At 40.3% G+C, this 15,999-nt stretch overlaps 1 protein-coding gene across 2 annotated transcripts; it reads left to right on the forward strand.

Annotated features, from left to right (window-relative positions):
- The first annotated feature begins 6,362 nt into the window (after positions 1-6,362).
- LOC121537352 (homeobox protein aristaless-like 3) lies at positions 6,363-15,047 on the forward strand. 2 transcript variants are annotated; one of them, XM_041845006.1, is made up of 4 exons: positions 6,363-6,781; positions 13,383-13,660; positions 13,927-14,034; positions 14,443-15,047. In XM_041845006.1, exons 1-4 carry the CDS (start codon positions 6,418-6,420, stop codon positions 14,797-14,799), a joined length of 1,107 nt encoding a protein of 368 aa, XP_041700940.1. In that variant the 5' UTR covers positions 6,363-6,417; the 3' UTR covers positions 14,800-15,047. The 2 variants fall into 2 exon arrangements, with proteins under 2 accessions (XP_041700940.1, XP_041700941.1); XM_041845007.1 differs by having other exon boundaries at positions 13,927-13,989.
- Positions 15,048-15,999: the final 952 nt, after the last annotated feature.

Consider the following 15,999-nt stretch of genomic DNA (forward strand, 5'->3'; position numbering starts at 1 on the left):
AGGCGGGAAGGCAGGCGACAAGTTTAGGGCCAAAATAAGCCCATAGAAAAACATTGGCTTTATTTTGGCCAGAGTGAAACCTCTCGCTTTCGAATCTTCCTCTCTGTCCAGAGCCTCTTACAGGAGTAATTGGGGTTAAGTGCCTTGCTCAAGGGCACATCGGCAGATTTTTCACCTGGTCAGTTTGGGGATTCAAACCGCTCTTAACCGCTAGGCTACCTGCCACCCATATTAATTCAATCACTTTCTAACTGCACCCCTTTTGATTTAAATGAAACCTTGCCATACCCCACCCTATCATTAGACATCCAGGTCATGATCACAGAAAAAGATAAAGGGTTGAGTTTGATATAATTTGAAAGTTTACAAACAGGGTTTCAAACTATTTTATAATTTCTTGGAAAAATATATAAACAATGATATCCTTTTTTTTTTATACCTTTAACGTTAATTATCTAAAAACGTGTCAACTCAAATTTGTCTCATTTTCGCATAATGTTGTAGCTTAGACCCTAATTTACATAATGTGTTGTGCCCGCCATCGGTTGAAACACAGCATACTCTTGAATACAGTGTGGGTGTCATTTAAATCATAGAAACAGAATTCATAGAATGGAACTGTCCCTTCAGACCACTGCAATTTAGCTGGTACATCATTTAGAATCCAATAGGTTTCTTACGGAAGCTTGACAATTTAATTTAAAACAATGGATATTCCCACTCAAGTCAACATTCTCAGATGTGTGAACCTACAACCGTCTTTGTGGTACGATTTGAAAGTTGAAATGTAAATTGTATTTGTATTTTAGTACATTTATCAGCCTAAACATGACACCCACCCTGTATTCAAGAGCATGCCGAGTCTCAACCGATGGTGGGCACAACACAAACAACTATACAGAAGATAGCCCTATTTGGTAAAAGACCAAGTCCATATTATGGCAAGAACAGCTCAAATAAGCAAAGAGAAATTACAGTCCATCATCACTGTAAGACATGAAGGTCAGTCAATATGGAACATTTCAAGTACTTTGAAAGTTTCTTCATGTGCAGTCGCAAAAACCATCAAGCGCTATGATGAAACTGGCTCTCATGAGGACCGCCACAGGAATGGAAGACCCATAGTTACCTCTGCTGCAGAGGATAAGTTAATTAGAGCTGGAGAAATTGCAGCCCAAATAAATGCTTCACGGAGTTCAAGTAACAGACACATCTCAACATCAACTGTTCAGAGGAGACTGTGTGAATCAGGCCTTCATGGTCGAATTGCTGCAAAGAAACCACTACTAAAGGACACCAATAAGAAGAAGAGACTTGCTTGGGCCAAGAAACACGAGCAATGGACATTAGACTGGTGGAAATGTGTCATTTGGTGTGGAGTCCAAATTTGAGATTTTTGGTTCCAACCGCCATGTCTTTATGAGACGCGGTGTGGGTGAACGGATGATCTCCGCATGTGTATTTCCCACCGTAAAGCATGGAGGAGGAGGTGTTATGGTGTGGGGGTGCTTTGATGGGGACACTGTCTGTGATTTATTTAGAATTCAAGGCACACAATCAGCATGGATACCACAGCATTCTGCAGCGATACGCCATCCAATCTGGTTTGAGCTTAGTGGGACTATCATTTGTTTTTCAACAGGACAATGACCCAACACACCTCCAGGCTGTGTAAGGGCTATTTTACCAAGAAGGAGAGTGATGGAGTGCTGCATCAGATGACCTGGCCTCCACAATCCCCCGACCTCAACCAAATTGAGATGGTTTGGGAAGAGTCAGACCGCAGAGTGAAGGAAAAGCAGCCAACAAGTGCTCAGCATATGTGAAGCTGGTTGAGAGAATGCCAAGAGTGTGCAAAGCTGTCATCAAGGCAAAGGGTGATTATTTGAATAATCTCAAATATAAAATATATTTTGATTTGTTTAACACTTTTTTGGTTACTACATGATTCCATATGTGTTATTTCATAGTTTTAATGTCTTCACTATTATTCTACAATGTAGCGAATAGTAAAAATAAAGAATAACCCTTGAATGAGTAGGTGTTCTAAAAATGTGAGCGGTAATGTGTAGATATATATATATATATATATATATATATATATATATATATATATATATATATATATATATATATATATATATATATATTCAGGAGATGAGAGGTGCTCAAAGTTTTCTTTTTTTTACTGAATGCAAAAACATTCAGGAGATTAGAGGTGCTCAAAGTTTTGCATACCTGGATGTCTCATGGTAGGGTGGGGTATGCCAAAATGGGTCAACTTTGAGCACCTCTTATCTCCTGAATGTTTTCGCATTCAAATCAAAAGGCGTGCAGTCAGAAAGTGATTGAAATCATATGGAACGACCCCAGGACAACACTCTCTCCGGCCTCTCCGTGCTCTCTTCTTTTGACTCAGATAACATAATCGGAGTCATGTTGCACATTAATTACATTAAGTCAAGGGACACAAATCAGGCAGATCTTAAAGCAGCCAGTCTTCTCCACTTGTTAAGTAGTCATGTCTTTGTAATTTGTGTGAGCAACTTCTAGAACCAGCTTGCACTCTGGCTTTGGGTCATGATCGCTCCTTTTGGATCATGATCGCTCCTTTTGGGTCAGGAGAGTAAAAGCATAACATTCAGGTGTTTGTTTGTGAGTGTTTTATGGACATCTAATTTTGATCTGAAATGACCAACTTGGGAATGTGGCTGACTGTGGATCCACAGATATCCCACTGTGCACAGACTTCAATTCAACGTCTATTCCACGTTGGTGCAACGTAATTTCATTGAAATGGAAACAATGTTGATTCAACCAGTGTGTGCCCAGTGGGATGTTGGTGGAGGCTGTGCTGTAGAGTGGATTTAGGCATATGTTAGTAATACAGTAGCCTACTATAAACTATAAACCAGAAAACGAGTTCTGCAATGGTAGACGTTTCCTCTAACTGCACACGTCATGCAATTTTGGTATGTTATAGTGAAGTTATATAGCTTCCCTTCTCTGTTGACAGTTTAGGCTTTTGGAACGCCACACTAAATAAAACGGTGCTTATGTCCCCTGTATACCCAAATGGACCGGGTGTTTACATACTTGTCCATCATGTTTGGCTCCATGCTGCCTCCATAGGTATCCAGAAGATTATGAGATGTCTTCAAAAACCAACGTTGCCATTTCTGAGCTCCGTAAGTGCACCGTGTTTAGAGATGGAGGCGCAGATTGGAGATCCCATGTCAATATCAACAGTCAGATTCCTTTAATCTTACAGGCTACATCTTTCTGCAGAGTAGTCAAACTTTCTGTGTTTTATATTTTAGAGTGAAAATGAGAATCAGAGAATGCGTGTATGTATGACTTGTTTGCTCATGCGTCGACTTTCTTTTGCCTAACCTGTAGCTATTTATTTTAGGAACAATAAATAATAGGTGACCCTGGACTGCCCACCATAAGACGTTTGAATTTTAAGAGAGTGCTTAAATGTCTATTTTTATAGGAACATTATGTTGATCACAGTAAAGTGGTAACTTTTTCAGTATTTTCCAATAACTAAACCTCAAGTTCCAAGCACTATTTACTAGAAGCTGACGTTATTTAAGGTTCATTCTATTCACCTGGAAATATACTTCTGAGTAGTGAAAAGTAAATTGAATAATTTAATTTAAAAGCCAACTGGGATGCATTGATGTTTTACAGTGTCTTAAATTGGTTAACCTCTTCTGTTCATTTCAAATGGAACTCAAAGGTCGTAGGCCTAGATTCCCCGAGAAAACAATGATTCCCTTGCAATCTCATTTATTTTCAGTGAAATCACAACTTCGGTGATTTTACACTCCAATGAATTAATGTTTGAGGTAATGGCCACCTGCACTATATTTAGCCTCATAAATAGGCAAAAACGCTTTTATTTATTGATGTATTACAAAGTAGCCTGTTTAGGACTACGGATATGATAACTATTTAACAAACCTTCCTTTTTTAAATAAAATGACATTATGGTACTATACGACACTCTCCCTGTTTAGCCTGTTATGGCTGGTGATTGACGATGTTTGGTTTTGACACTGTATCATCTGCAAAGCATTAACTTCAGTAGGCCTAATGAATGAAAGTGTTTTTTTATTTTACATTTCTGATAATGTTCCATGGACATTTCTAAAATGTGTAGAGGCTTTCTAATGTATCAGGGCCTCGTTTCCCAGTTGAGATCTAACTTAGGCATTACGATGATCGTACCAGATGCATTGTTATTTACTAGTCAACTTTTTAAGTTTCCCAAACAAGCACGAAGACAGGATGTTCGCTAACTCCATTCAAGTCTTACCTTAACATTATAATTATTCCACAATACTGACGACGGATCAGCTCCTAGAGAGATATTTCCACTCATTTCTGCAAATAGGCTATTTAGGCGGTGTATTGTGCTTAACCAATAATAATTCACTAAATCACAGATTGGGCACATTGTTGTTGTCACCTTGTCACACATCATGAAACACGTTGAGGCAAGAATTACAGACAGTAGCCTAGTCGCAAAAATAGAACTCAATTGATTGAACATTAAATTGATTTCAATATGATTTAAATAGCCTATATAGGCCCATGTAGCCTATATGTATATATATATATATATATATATTAATGCAGTCGTCTCGGTTTTCAGTTGAAGCATAATTTATCCTTCACTTGTTTGTAACAATTGCAAATACTTTGGCAACTTTGTGTTTGTAGTCAACTTCATTCTGAAGTTATCCGTAGTCACAGTCAGACTGATAGCCTAAACAACTTGATTATATGTTTAGCGGAGATCTTCTGTGAATAAAGTGACGCGTAAAGGCAAAAAAAAACCATCTAACGATACACCAAGGCTGCTCTACGAGTTGTCTGGATCACTCGTAGATGTGCGAAGGTTTTTAAAAAGTCACGTTACTAACGAAGGCTCTGGGAAACACCTCCGCTACTGAAGAGACATCGAAAGACGGTTCCAACGATCTCAACGCTACAAAGGCTCTGGGAAACGAGGCCATGATTTATTTCATTCGATATTGTACATAGTTATTCCGAATATCTTCAGTTGTCAGTTTCTATTTACCTCGGACCTCTGAAATAATCAACTGCACGTTTGTTTAGACATTTTTTAGACAACTGAGTTATTGCATTACATTTGTTAAACGTCCTTATACCCTATTTGATTTCATGCTATTTTATTTTGTTGTTGTTTTTAACTCAGGGACTGTCTCAAGAATTGTAAAAATAAGCTATTTTGAAAATAAATGGAAACAAGCAAATGCCACAAGAAAGCAAGAAATATCCATATCGAATATGAAAGTCTGTCAATGATAACATCCCCCTCAAGACGGTCCGAAAAACAGAGGATTCAGATGACAAACACTTTCTACCCGCTCCGACTGCCAAAAGACTGTTGGGACATGGCAGCGGTCAAAATAATTATTTCTGTGTCAGTTTTATTTGTGTTAAATGCATTATTCAGCCCCACAGCCGAGCAGTATAAGGTCAAATCCTGTTCCAATTGCTTGAACGGTTCTGTGAAGGATAATTGATGGGCAACAACAAAAAAAGTTGTCGCATTACTAAGATATCTCGTCTAGTCAGTAGATTTAGGTGATATTAATATTCAACCAAAATGCCTTTGTTAGTTCAGTTTCGTTGTGGATATTCAAAATGAAGCCAATAGCATAAAAAAAATAAAAAAATAAAAGCCTAACAAATGGTACACCATTTTTTCTAATCTGTTTCGACAGTGTTCTCCTGAAATGATGTGTATTCTAACATTTCTAGTAGAATGCATTTGAGAAAGAGCATCAAAAAGAGCTTGCAAATCAAGCGTTGTGCGTGGATTTTAGCCAACAAATTATGATCCAATATAATACAAGAGATTCATCGATAGGCTATCCCCCACATTCCCTGAACTCAATTACAATGAATTACTGTTGCATTTACATTAATCCAGCCAGTTGGGTCTAAAATAATATGATCTATAAAACACAGTGCAAAAATTAGGGCACCAATGGCAAATACATTTCCTCGGGCGCATTTGGCCATTTGGCACTGAACACAACAAAACGCCTAAATGTTTGCTTAATGTGCCTTGCGTAAAATGCTCTCTCTATCCCTTCCCCAGTTAGTAATCTGTTTGTTTTTTTAACAAAATGAAAGAGGATTTAAAAGGTTAATGGTTGCGACAGGAATCACACGTGATTGAATTCTTGGCGGATCATATCAGCCCACTGTCCCGCCTGGTCCTCCCTGTTTCACGGGTCTTTGTTCCTGATCTCCTAAATCCCACCCACTTGAAATGAAGAAAATAATCAGAAAAAACGCGGTCTCACAGAAACCTTGCTTTCACTGTAACCGGGACCAGAGTAGAGTCGTTAAAGTGCATGCCGGACCGACCTCATGATGGAGGCGGAGAGTTGTTTGTCTTTCTCTTCGCAGTCAAACCGGACAACACCGGATAACTCTCCCGGTTTAGATCAGAATAGTTCTGGAGGTTCGTTCCTTCCCTGCGACGAACTACAGAAAAGTACACACCTTCCTCTCGCGCATCGTCCGAGTCTCCGGGGTCAGGGTGACTTCTACAGCTCGAGCTCCATGGGACGGTTTGACGAAGGTGCGCCCGCGGATTTTACTCACCGGGCAGCCTCCACGAATCCTCGCGCCTCGCCCAACAAACACAGCAAATACATGGAACATATTAATCAGGACCAAAAGGTTTTATCAATAAGCGGGAAGGGCTCGTTTTATGAAAACTACTCGGAGGGTAAGTGGGGATTTTATACAAATAATCAAAATCACGGCCATCAGTGTGTGAGGCTACGAAACAAGTAATACATATCATAATCATAATAATCGTGATTATTATTATTATTATTGTTGTTATTATTATTATTATTATTATTATTATTATTATTATTATTATTATTATTATTATTATGTAGGCTATTTACCAAAATAATATAGGCCTAACTGAATAGTCTATTGCCTGTGGAAACCGTTTGACTTGTCAAACATAGGTAATATCCATCGTGAAAAAGATCATGGAGAACAACATTTCTGTTGCCAGCTACTTCAAATTGTTCCAACTTTGTCTTTATAGTGTGGCGACTCGGAAGGAAAAAATGTATTTTTCAGGGTTTCTTTGGCGCTGCACAGCCTGTGTATTTTTCAAGGCCTTGGACAAAAAACGTCTCCAATGATCAATTCATTTTCACTAAATGTCTGGTTTTAATTGGTTCACCTACAATTATATTATTGATCATCTTATTTGAATATATTATGATCATGTTCCAATTGACCATCGAAATACTTTATTCGTCCACACAGCAGGCCCCGGTCAAAGAAATCCCCCCAAAAATAAAGGAATTACTTTGTAGACCTGAACACCTTATTTAGTCTACAAATGATCGTAATAGGCTGACATATTGAATTAGGCCTATATTTCGTTCTTTGCGAGCTACTTTTCAGAATTTAACTCTGTTTTGGTGAACATAATTTCCCCAATGTTGCTCTATAAAATGTTAATACAATGTTAAAACACGAATATAAGGCCATGGCATGTTATACGCCTAGACGACTACAAAATAATATAGCCCACTGTAATTGTCTAGGCCTACTCAAATGAATGTGCAACTATATCTAAAAACGTCATTATTTTAGCCTTTAGGTTACCATAGTTTTGTCACCAAATGTAGGCTATCACAATGTAAAAAATCACTTGGTAAAAGTGGACGCACCTCACTGGTGATAAATATGTCATCAGGTTTTATCTGCACTTGACACTGGTAGTCACAATTAGTTTTGATGTGAAGTGCGCGCGGGCCAAAGGTCAGAAAGTGACTGAGCCGTCTAGGTGCGTGATTACGGCGTCGGTGCAGGAAGCTTCCACCCGTGCCATACACATCGTATTATCACACCAATCCCGTGCAGCCTTCACAAAATACATTCATAAACGAAACAAACTAAAAAATACAGTTAGAGTTTATTTAAAATCGATCATGTTTCTTATCCAAAAGTTCTGTTTTTGTTTCTGAATAGCTAAAATAGTTACACATATCCAAATTAGATTCTCAAGATGTGCTTTATTCAAATGTTGACACTGTCCTTTTGTTGTTTACACCAAACTTTTATTTTTTATTTTTTTGCAATATTATCACATTTAAACACATTTAGAACATTATCTAAATTATTATATGGTCCTCTGTAGTTCAATTGGTAGAGCATGGCGCTTGTAACGCCAGGGTAGTGGGTTCGATCCCCGGGACCACTCATACGTAAAATTGTATGCACACATGACTGTAAGTCGCTTTGGATAAAAGCGTCTGCTAAATGGCATTTTATTATATTAATCTAAATAATTATAAAATATATTCAATGAATTAATACCATTGAATTAAAACTTAAAGAACTAGATTAACTTAAAGATATAAAAACTGAAAATGCAATGCAAATTTGTGGATAATGTTCAACTCGGTTAATGTAATGATGAGATTAATTAATGTGAAACACTTTATTAAACTTGTATAATATCCCATGAACTTAAGTCTTAGGAAATGAAATGGTTCTTCAGTATTATTTATTAACGTTTGTAATCCATCCTCTAAAGTTGCCAATGAAGGCATGTGAGTTCTGATAAGGGCTTAGTGATGTATGTGTTCAGAATAACATACATTAGTCTGATTCATGTCGTTGCCAAAGACAGCCGTATGATGGAGCAGAGAGCCTCCATCTTGACAGTTAATCTGCAATCTAGATAACAGCGTGGTCTGATTTCAAATGGATTTGATAATATTCTAGTTTCATAGGCTTTGCCTGTGGTCTTGAATTAAGATTTATTTTCTTAGATTCTTCAGATATTAGCAAACACTTAACACACACACACACACACTCACACTCTCACACACACACACACACTCACACTCTCTCACACATGCACACACACACACACACACACACACACACACACACACACACACACACACACACACACACACACACACACACACACACACACACACACACACACACACTTGACACATACGCAGGCATGCATACACACGCATGCACACACACACACAAAGGGTTTTTTATTAAAACACTTAATGAAAGAGTTTTCATTAAACTTTTCTAAATAGGGGTTGTTGACCATATAATACTGCGATACCGAGAGCCCCAAATATTGGTATGATTAGAATACTTTTTTTTGGACAAGAGAATCCATTTGTTGTCAGTCTGTGAACTCTAAAGCCGTTTAACCAGAGTGTTGGTTTCTGGGTCAGTGGAGATGTGGTCCACAGGACACTTCATTGCTCTCCAACATTCTGGGGCCACAGTCAGACTCACACACCTTCAAAGGCAGACTAGTCTTTCTGTTTTGTCTATCAGTCCTTGGAAGGGGGATGGTTAGGGTTTAGGGATGGTAGAGCGGGGGGGTGTTGAATTTACCAGGTATTCCTAAACTGAGATCTCATGCGTGTTGACATTTTCTTGACATTTTATATTTGGAAAGTTAAATTACAAAAAAATGCTATTTTATCAAAACTTGTTACTAATGCTTCAAGACTTCAATCTCATTATCTAATCTGCATAAGAAGTGAATTATAAGATACTGTTAAACCCAATCCAAAGCTCCTGAAATTTAACATTTTACCAAAGATACTGTATGTCTGACATCTGATCATGCAGTATTTCATGTACAGAACAAGAGGCCAGGGAGGGAACAGCTGAAATTTCCCCATGATGTCAGTATACTCACATTGGTCCATTTTGACTTTATCTCGACTGTACAGTATTGTAATGCATTTCACATACAGTACATCTCCAATTACGCTGGACCGTAGGGAGACAGGATGTGGGCTCTTGGTAAAAGCTACACTACAGCATATCAGGCGTGTTTCTTAGTACCTATTCTTAGACTGTAAAAATCTTAATAACCTCTTTCCAATCTCTTGGCATGATGAACTAGGGTGTGAGGTTGGCTCTAAATGGATAGCATGGGTGCGTCCCAAATGCCATCCTTTTCCCTATATAGTGCACTACTTTTTGACCAGAGTCCTAAGGGTCCCGGTCAAAGGTAATGCACTAAATAGGGTGTAGGGTTTCAATGTTTGATGCAGGACAGGAATGTTGTGTTGTGGTGAATGAAAAGCTCTCTGTCTGGGACAGAAATTGAATTAGGTTGATGTTAAATGACTGCTCTCGATGGTCCCTGCGTAAGGCTGTTGGACTTGGATATGACATTAGGACAGAGGGAGAGTGCAGATACTTGAGGGAGAGCGGTTCTCTTCTGGGACCACAGAGTTAGACATACTGTAACAAGGTAACAGTAAACATGTCGTCCCCACAAACGATGCAGCGTCCCCACCTTGGGCCAACTGAGATATCGCGTGTGACTAACATATTTCAGTTAATTACTATTACTATAATGTACCAAGGTACTAACGGACGGAGACAGATCCACAGTCCCCTCCCTGATTTCATTGTGGGGGACAATTAACATGAACAACATCATCCAAACATCTATTATGGTACAGTCCAGTCATCTAAACACACCCAGAGTAAAACATTATGGTACAGTCCAGTCATCTAAACACACCCAGAGTAAAACACTATGGTACAGTCCAGTCATCTAAACACACCCAGAGTAAAACACTATGGTACAGTCCAGTCATCTAAACACACCCAGAGTAAAACATTATGGTACAGTCCAGTCATCTAAACACACCCAGAGTAAAACACTATGGTACAGTCCAGTCATCTAAACACACCCAGAGTAAAACATTATGGTACAGTCCAGTCATCTAAACACACCCAGAGTAAAACATTATGGTACAGTCCAGTCATCTAAACACACCCAGAGTAAAACACTATGGTACAGTCCAGTCATCTAAACACACCCAGAGTAAAACATTATGGTACAGTCCAGTCATCTAAACACACCCAGAGTAAAACACTATGGTACAGTCCAGTCATCTAAACACACCCAGAGTAAAACACTATGGTACAGTCCAGTCATCTAAACACACCCAGAGTAAAACATTATGGTACAGTCCAGTCATCTAAACACACCCAGAGTAAAACACTATGGTACAGTCCAGTCATCTAAACACACCCAGAGTAAAACATTATGGTACAGTCCAGTCATCTAAACACACCCAGAGTAAAACACTATGGTACAGTCCAGTCATCTAAACACACCCAGAGTAAAACATTATGGTACAGTCCAGTCATCTAAACACACCCAGAGTAAAACACTATGGTACAGTCCAGTCATCTAAACACACCCAGAGTAAAACATTATGGTACAGTCCAGTCATCTAAACACACCCAGAGTAAAACATTATGGTACAGTCCAGTCATCTAAACACACCCAGAGTAAAACACTATGGTACAGTCCAGTCATCTAAACACACCCAGAGTAAAACATTATGGTACAGTCCAGTCATCTAAACACACCCAGAGTAAAACACTATGGTACTATAAGGAAGGGGCTTGTATCGCATACATTAATGGATGCATATACACTGAGTGCACAAAACATAAAGAACATCTTCCTAATATTTGCCCTCAGAACAGCCTCAATTCGTCGGGGGAATGGACTCTACAAGGTGTCGAAAGCGTTCCACAGGGATTCTGGCCCATGTTGACTCCATTGCTTCCCACAGTTATGTCAAGTTGGCTGGATGTCCTTTGGGTGGTGGACCATTCTTGATACACACGGGAAACTGTTGAGTGTGAAAAACCCAGCAGCGTTGCAGTTCTTGACACAAACTAGTGCGCCTAGCACCTACTACCATACCCAGTTCAAAGACACTTAAATGTTTTGTCTTGCCCATTCACCATCTGAATGGCACACATACACAATCCATGTCTCAATTGTCTCATGGCTTAAAAATCCTTCTTTAACCTGTCTCCTCCCCTTCATCTACACTGATTGAAGTGGATTTAACAAGTGACATCAATAAGGGATTATAGCTTTCACCTGGATCCACCTGGTATTTGGTATTTGGTATTTGGTATTTTATTAGGATCCCCATTAGCTGTTGCAAAAGCAGCAGCTACTCTTCCTGGGGTACACACAAAACATGAAACGTGACATAATACAGAACATTAACAGACAAGAACAGCTCAAGGACATAACTAAAAAGGTAGACGTGGCCAACATATCAATACATACACACAAACTATCTAGGTCAGATTGAGGAGAGGCCTTGTCCCGTCAGGTGTTGCTTTATCTGCTTTCTTAAACCAGGTTTGCTGTTTATTTGAGCAATATGAGATGGAACGCAGTTCCATATCAATAATGGCTCTATATAATACTGTACGCTGTACCTGGTCAGTCTATGTCATGGAAAGAGCAGGTGTTCTTAATGTTTTGTCCACTCTGTGTAGATTGCGATGTCATTGGTTTGTTATTTCATACACACAATCACACTTTGTATCAAATATGGGTGAAATGGGGTCGAATTTCTAACTTTCTAAATTGACTAATAACTGAAATTATTTAGGACTCACAATGTCACAAATGTGTACTTAGAATAAGAGAAGCAGTCACATAATGACATTTTCAGTCTTCATAAAGAAATTTAACATAAAGTTAAATTACTTGGAAAAATCTGTAATATCTTCTGTCCGTAAAATTACCTCAAACACCACGTCTATGTGAACCCCGCAAAAGCCAAAACACATCAGAGTTTGTTTTCTGCTCAGTGATTCATTACCTTAATTCAAGGTGGCGCAGCGATCAAAACAAACCGTGTTGCAGTGGGCTGGAATGTTGTGTCTGGTCAGATGTGACTAAACCACACGTTTATTGTTTATTTCCAACACTATCTCATACAGATTTGTTCATGTAGTAAAACGATACCACAAGCAGCTATGGTTGGCTCTCATGCCGTCGTTTCTCATCAGACCAGTTCTTCTCACCTCGTATTGGGGGATGAGCTGGGGGACCCCTGAGACAACATGGGAACGTTCACTCCTTTCTAACCCAACTTCCTCCTCCTCCAGATCTTAGTCATATCTCCTGAGAAAAGACAAGCCTGCGTGTGGCTTCATCCTGTTTATTATTGTGGAGAATATTACATTGCTGCCTTTAACAGTGGACGTTAATGAATCCAGTTTATTATTGTGGAGAATATTACATTGCTGCCTCAATTTACTTTTTTCACACATACACACGCACGCACACACACACACACACACACACACACACACACACACACACACACACACACACACACACACACACACACACACACACACACACACACACACACACACACACACACACACACACACACACACACACACACACACACACACAGTTTGTTTCTACACCACCTTTCTCTCTTTCCTTCCCTCAGCCAGAGAGAAGGCGGGTCCCAAGCCCATGGGCTACCCTGTGATTGGCTCGGACTGCTGCATCAAGCTGAAGGAGCCAACCAACGGTCTCCAACCAGGGGACTCCATAGCAGACTCCATCGACCTGTCGGGCAAGAACAAGAAGCGGCGTAACCGCACCACCTTCAGCACCTTCCAGTTGGAGGAGCTGGAGAAGGTGTTTCAGAAGACTCACTACCCTGACGTTTACGCCCGGGAACAGCTGGCCCTCAGGACCGAACTCACAGAGGCCCGTGTACAGGTACAGCAACGCCACGCTACACAGAAAATACAAAAGCCTCCTACCCTGCTGCTACAGTAGCTAACGGAGGTTGCAACTCTTTAACAGTTTGCAGAGGATATTTGTCCCCCTCAGATGAATCGATATCCCAGGGCCTATTTAAATGTTCTATTGAAACCAATTGAAGCCAAACATCTTTCAGGCAGGTAGGAACATGGCAAGGCAGGGGCCCTATATATTGGTAGAGGAAATAATCTCTCTAATATCTCTCTCTCTTCATTCGTCAGGTATGGTTCCAGAACCGCCGGGCCAAGTGGAGGAAGAGGGAACGCTACGGGAAGATCCAGGAGGTGCGAAACCACTTTGCTGCTACATATGATATCTCTACGTACCAGGTACACCCTGACACATAGATATTTGGTTACTATGTACGATATCTCCCTCCAATAGGTACTAGATAGATACACACTGACACATAGATCACTAGCTATAACCCTTCTATCTTTATCAATCACAGACTAATTGGAATCCTTTAAACCAATCAACCAATCAACCAATCAACCAATCAACCAATCAACCAATCAACCAATCAATCAATCAAGCAAGCAAGCAATCAATCAATCAATTAATAAATAAATAAATTAATAATGATTCAAGACCAAAACCCTTGATAGACCCCCCAACATTGAATTACCAAGCATTGGCATTTACATTTCAAATAGCATGATGGGAATTATCTTTATGTAGCCTATCAGTGGCGCTTCGTCATTGGTCTCTGATCTGACTAGTCTCTTCCCCTGTAGATGCAGAGCAACCTGTGGCCAGGTGCAGGAGGGGGCGGGGGGTCCGGTGGGGGCTGTGTCCTGGGCCCTGACACCATGTCTTCCTCCTGTATGACCCCCTACCCCCACCCCCACAGCAACCTCTCCTCTGTGGGCTTCATGGGCATGCCCCCGTCCTCCAGCCACCCTCACCACCCTCACCATCACCCCCCACACCACCCTGGCATCAACGGCCTCTACTCCCTCCACAGCTTCCCTGGGGCCCTCGGGGGCCACTCCTTTGAGCCGGGGCCCGAGACCGAGTATAAGCCATCCAGCCTGGTGGCCCTGCGGATGAAGGCTAAGGACCCTGGGAGTCTTCTGTCCTGGCCTACATGACCACCAGAGTGTCAGGGTCAGATCCCTACTATGTACTGACTGAACCAATGCATTCACACACACATTCAAACTCAGTCTTGTATACTAGCGACCCCATGGATATTTATGGCCAAATGTGTTTGTGTTCCTGCATGTTGACATAACATCAGAAGTCAAAACTCTCTCCAGTGGTTCACTACAATATGTACACACACACACACACACAACACACACACACACACACACACACACACACACACACACACACACACACACACACACACACACACAGTCTTGTATAATTAACCTTGTGGGGACACACAATTCAGTCCCATTCAAAATCCTATTTTCCCTAACCCCTAAACCTAGCCCTAACTCCAACCCTTACCCTAACCTTAACCCCCAAACCTAACCGTAACCCTAAACTAACCCTAGCTCCTAACCCTAAAACTAGCCCTGGCCCCTAACCCTAAACCTAATTCTAACCCTAAAACGTATTCTAACCTTAACCCTACACCCCCTAGAAATAGCATTTGACCGTGTGGTGACTAAAAAAATGTCCCCAGTTGTTCAAATTTGTATTCGTTTACAATATTCTTGTGGGGACTTCTGGTTAAACACGTCCACACACACACACACACACACACACACACACACACACACACACACACACACACACACACACACACACACACACACACACACACACACACACACACACACACACACACACACACACACACACACACACACTCTTTCAACATACACCTCAGCTACTTTCCTCCCAATAATGTAACATTGCCGTAAACCCACAGACTTCAGACCATGACATTACCGAGTTTGAGTTTGTTAGGCACAAAAACCTGCCATTTTACAGACATTTTATTGAATCCAGATTTGAGCATTACCACAAACATGCTGAGACCAAAGAATATACAAACAATATTATTTAAATATGTAAGATGTAGATGTTAATCATGTATGGGATGTATGTTGTACTTTATTGATCAACAATAAAAGGTTTCATCTGTTTACTGCCTCCAATCGTCAGAGGGAAAATGTTTCTGCTAATGTAGGTCATGGGTTTGGGTAGATTTGAAATTTGACCTTTACTGACTGTGGTGTGTTTACTGACTGTGGTGTGTTTACTGACTGTGGTGTGTTTACTGACTGTGGTGTGTTTACTGACTGAGGTGTGTTTACTGACTGTGGTGTGTTTAC

The sequence above is a fragment of the Coregonus clupeaformis genome, chromosome 24 (assembly GCF_020615455.1).
Source record: "Coregonus clupeaformis isolate EN_2021a chromosome 24, ASM2061545v1, whole genome shotgun sequence".
NCBI classification, from domain to species: domain Eukaryota; kingdom Metazoa; phylum Chordata; class Actinopteri; order Salmoniformes; family Salmonidae; genus Coregonus; species Coregonus clupeaformis.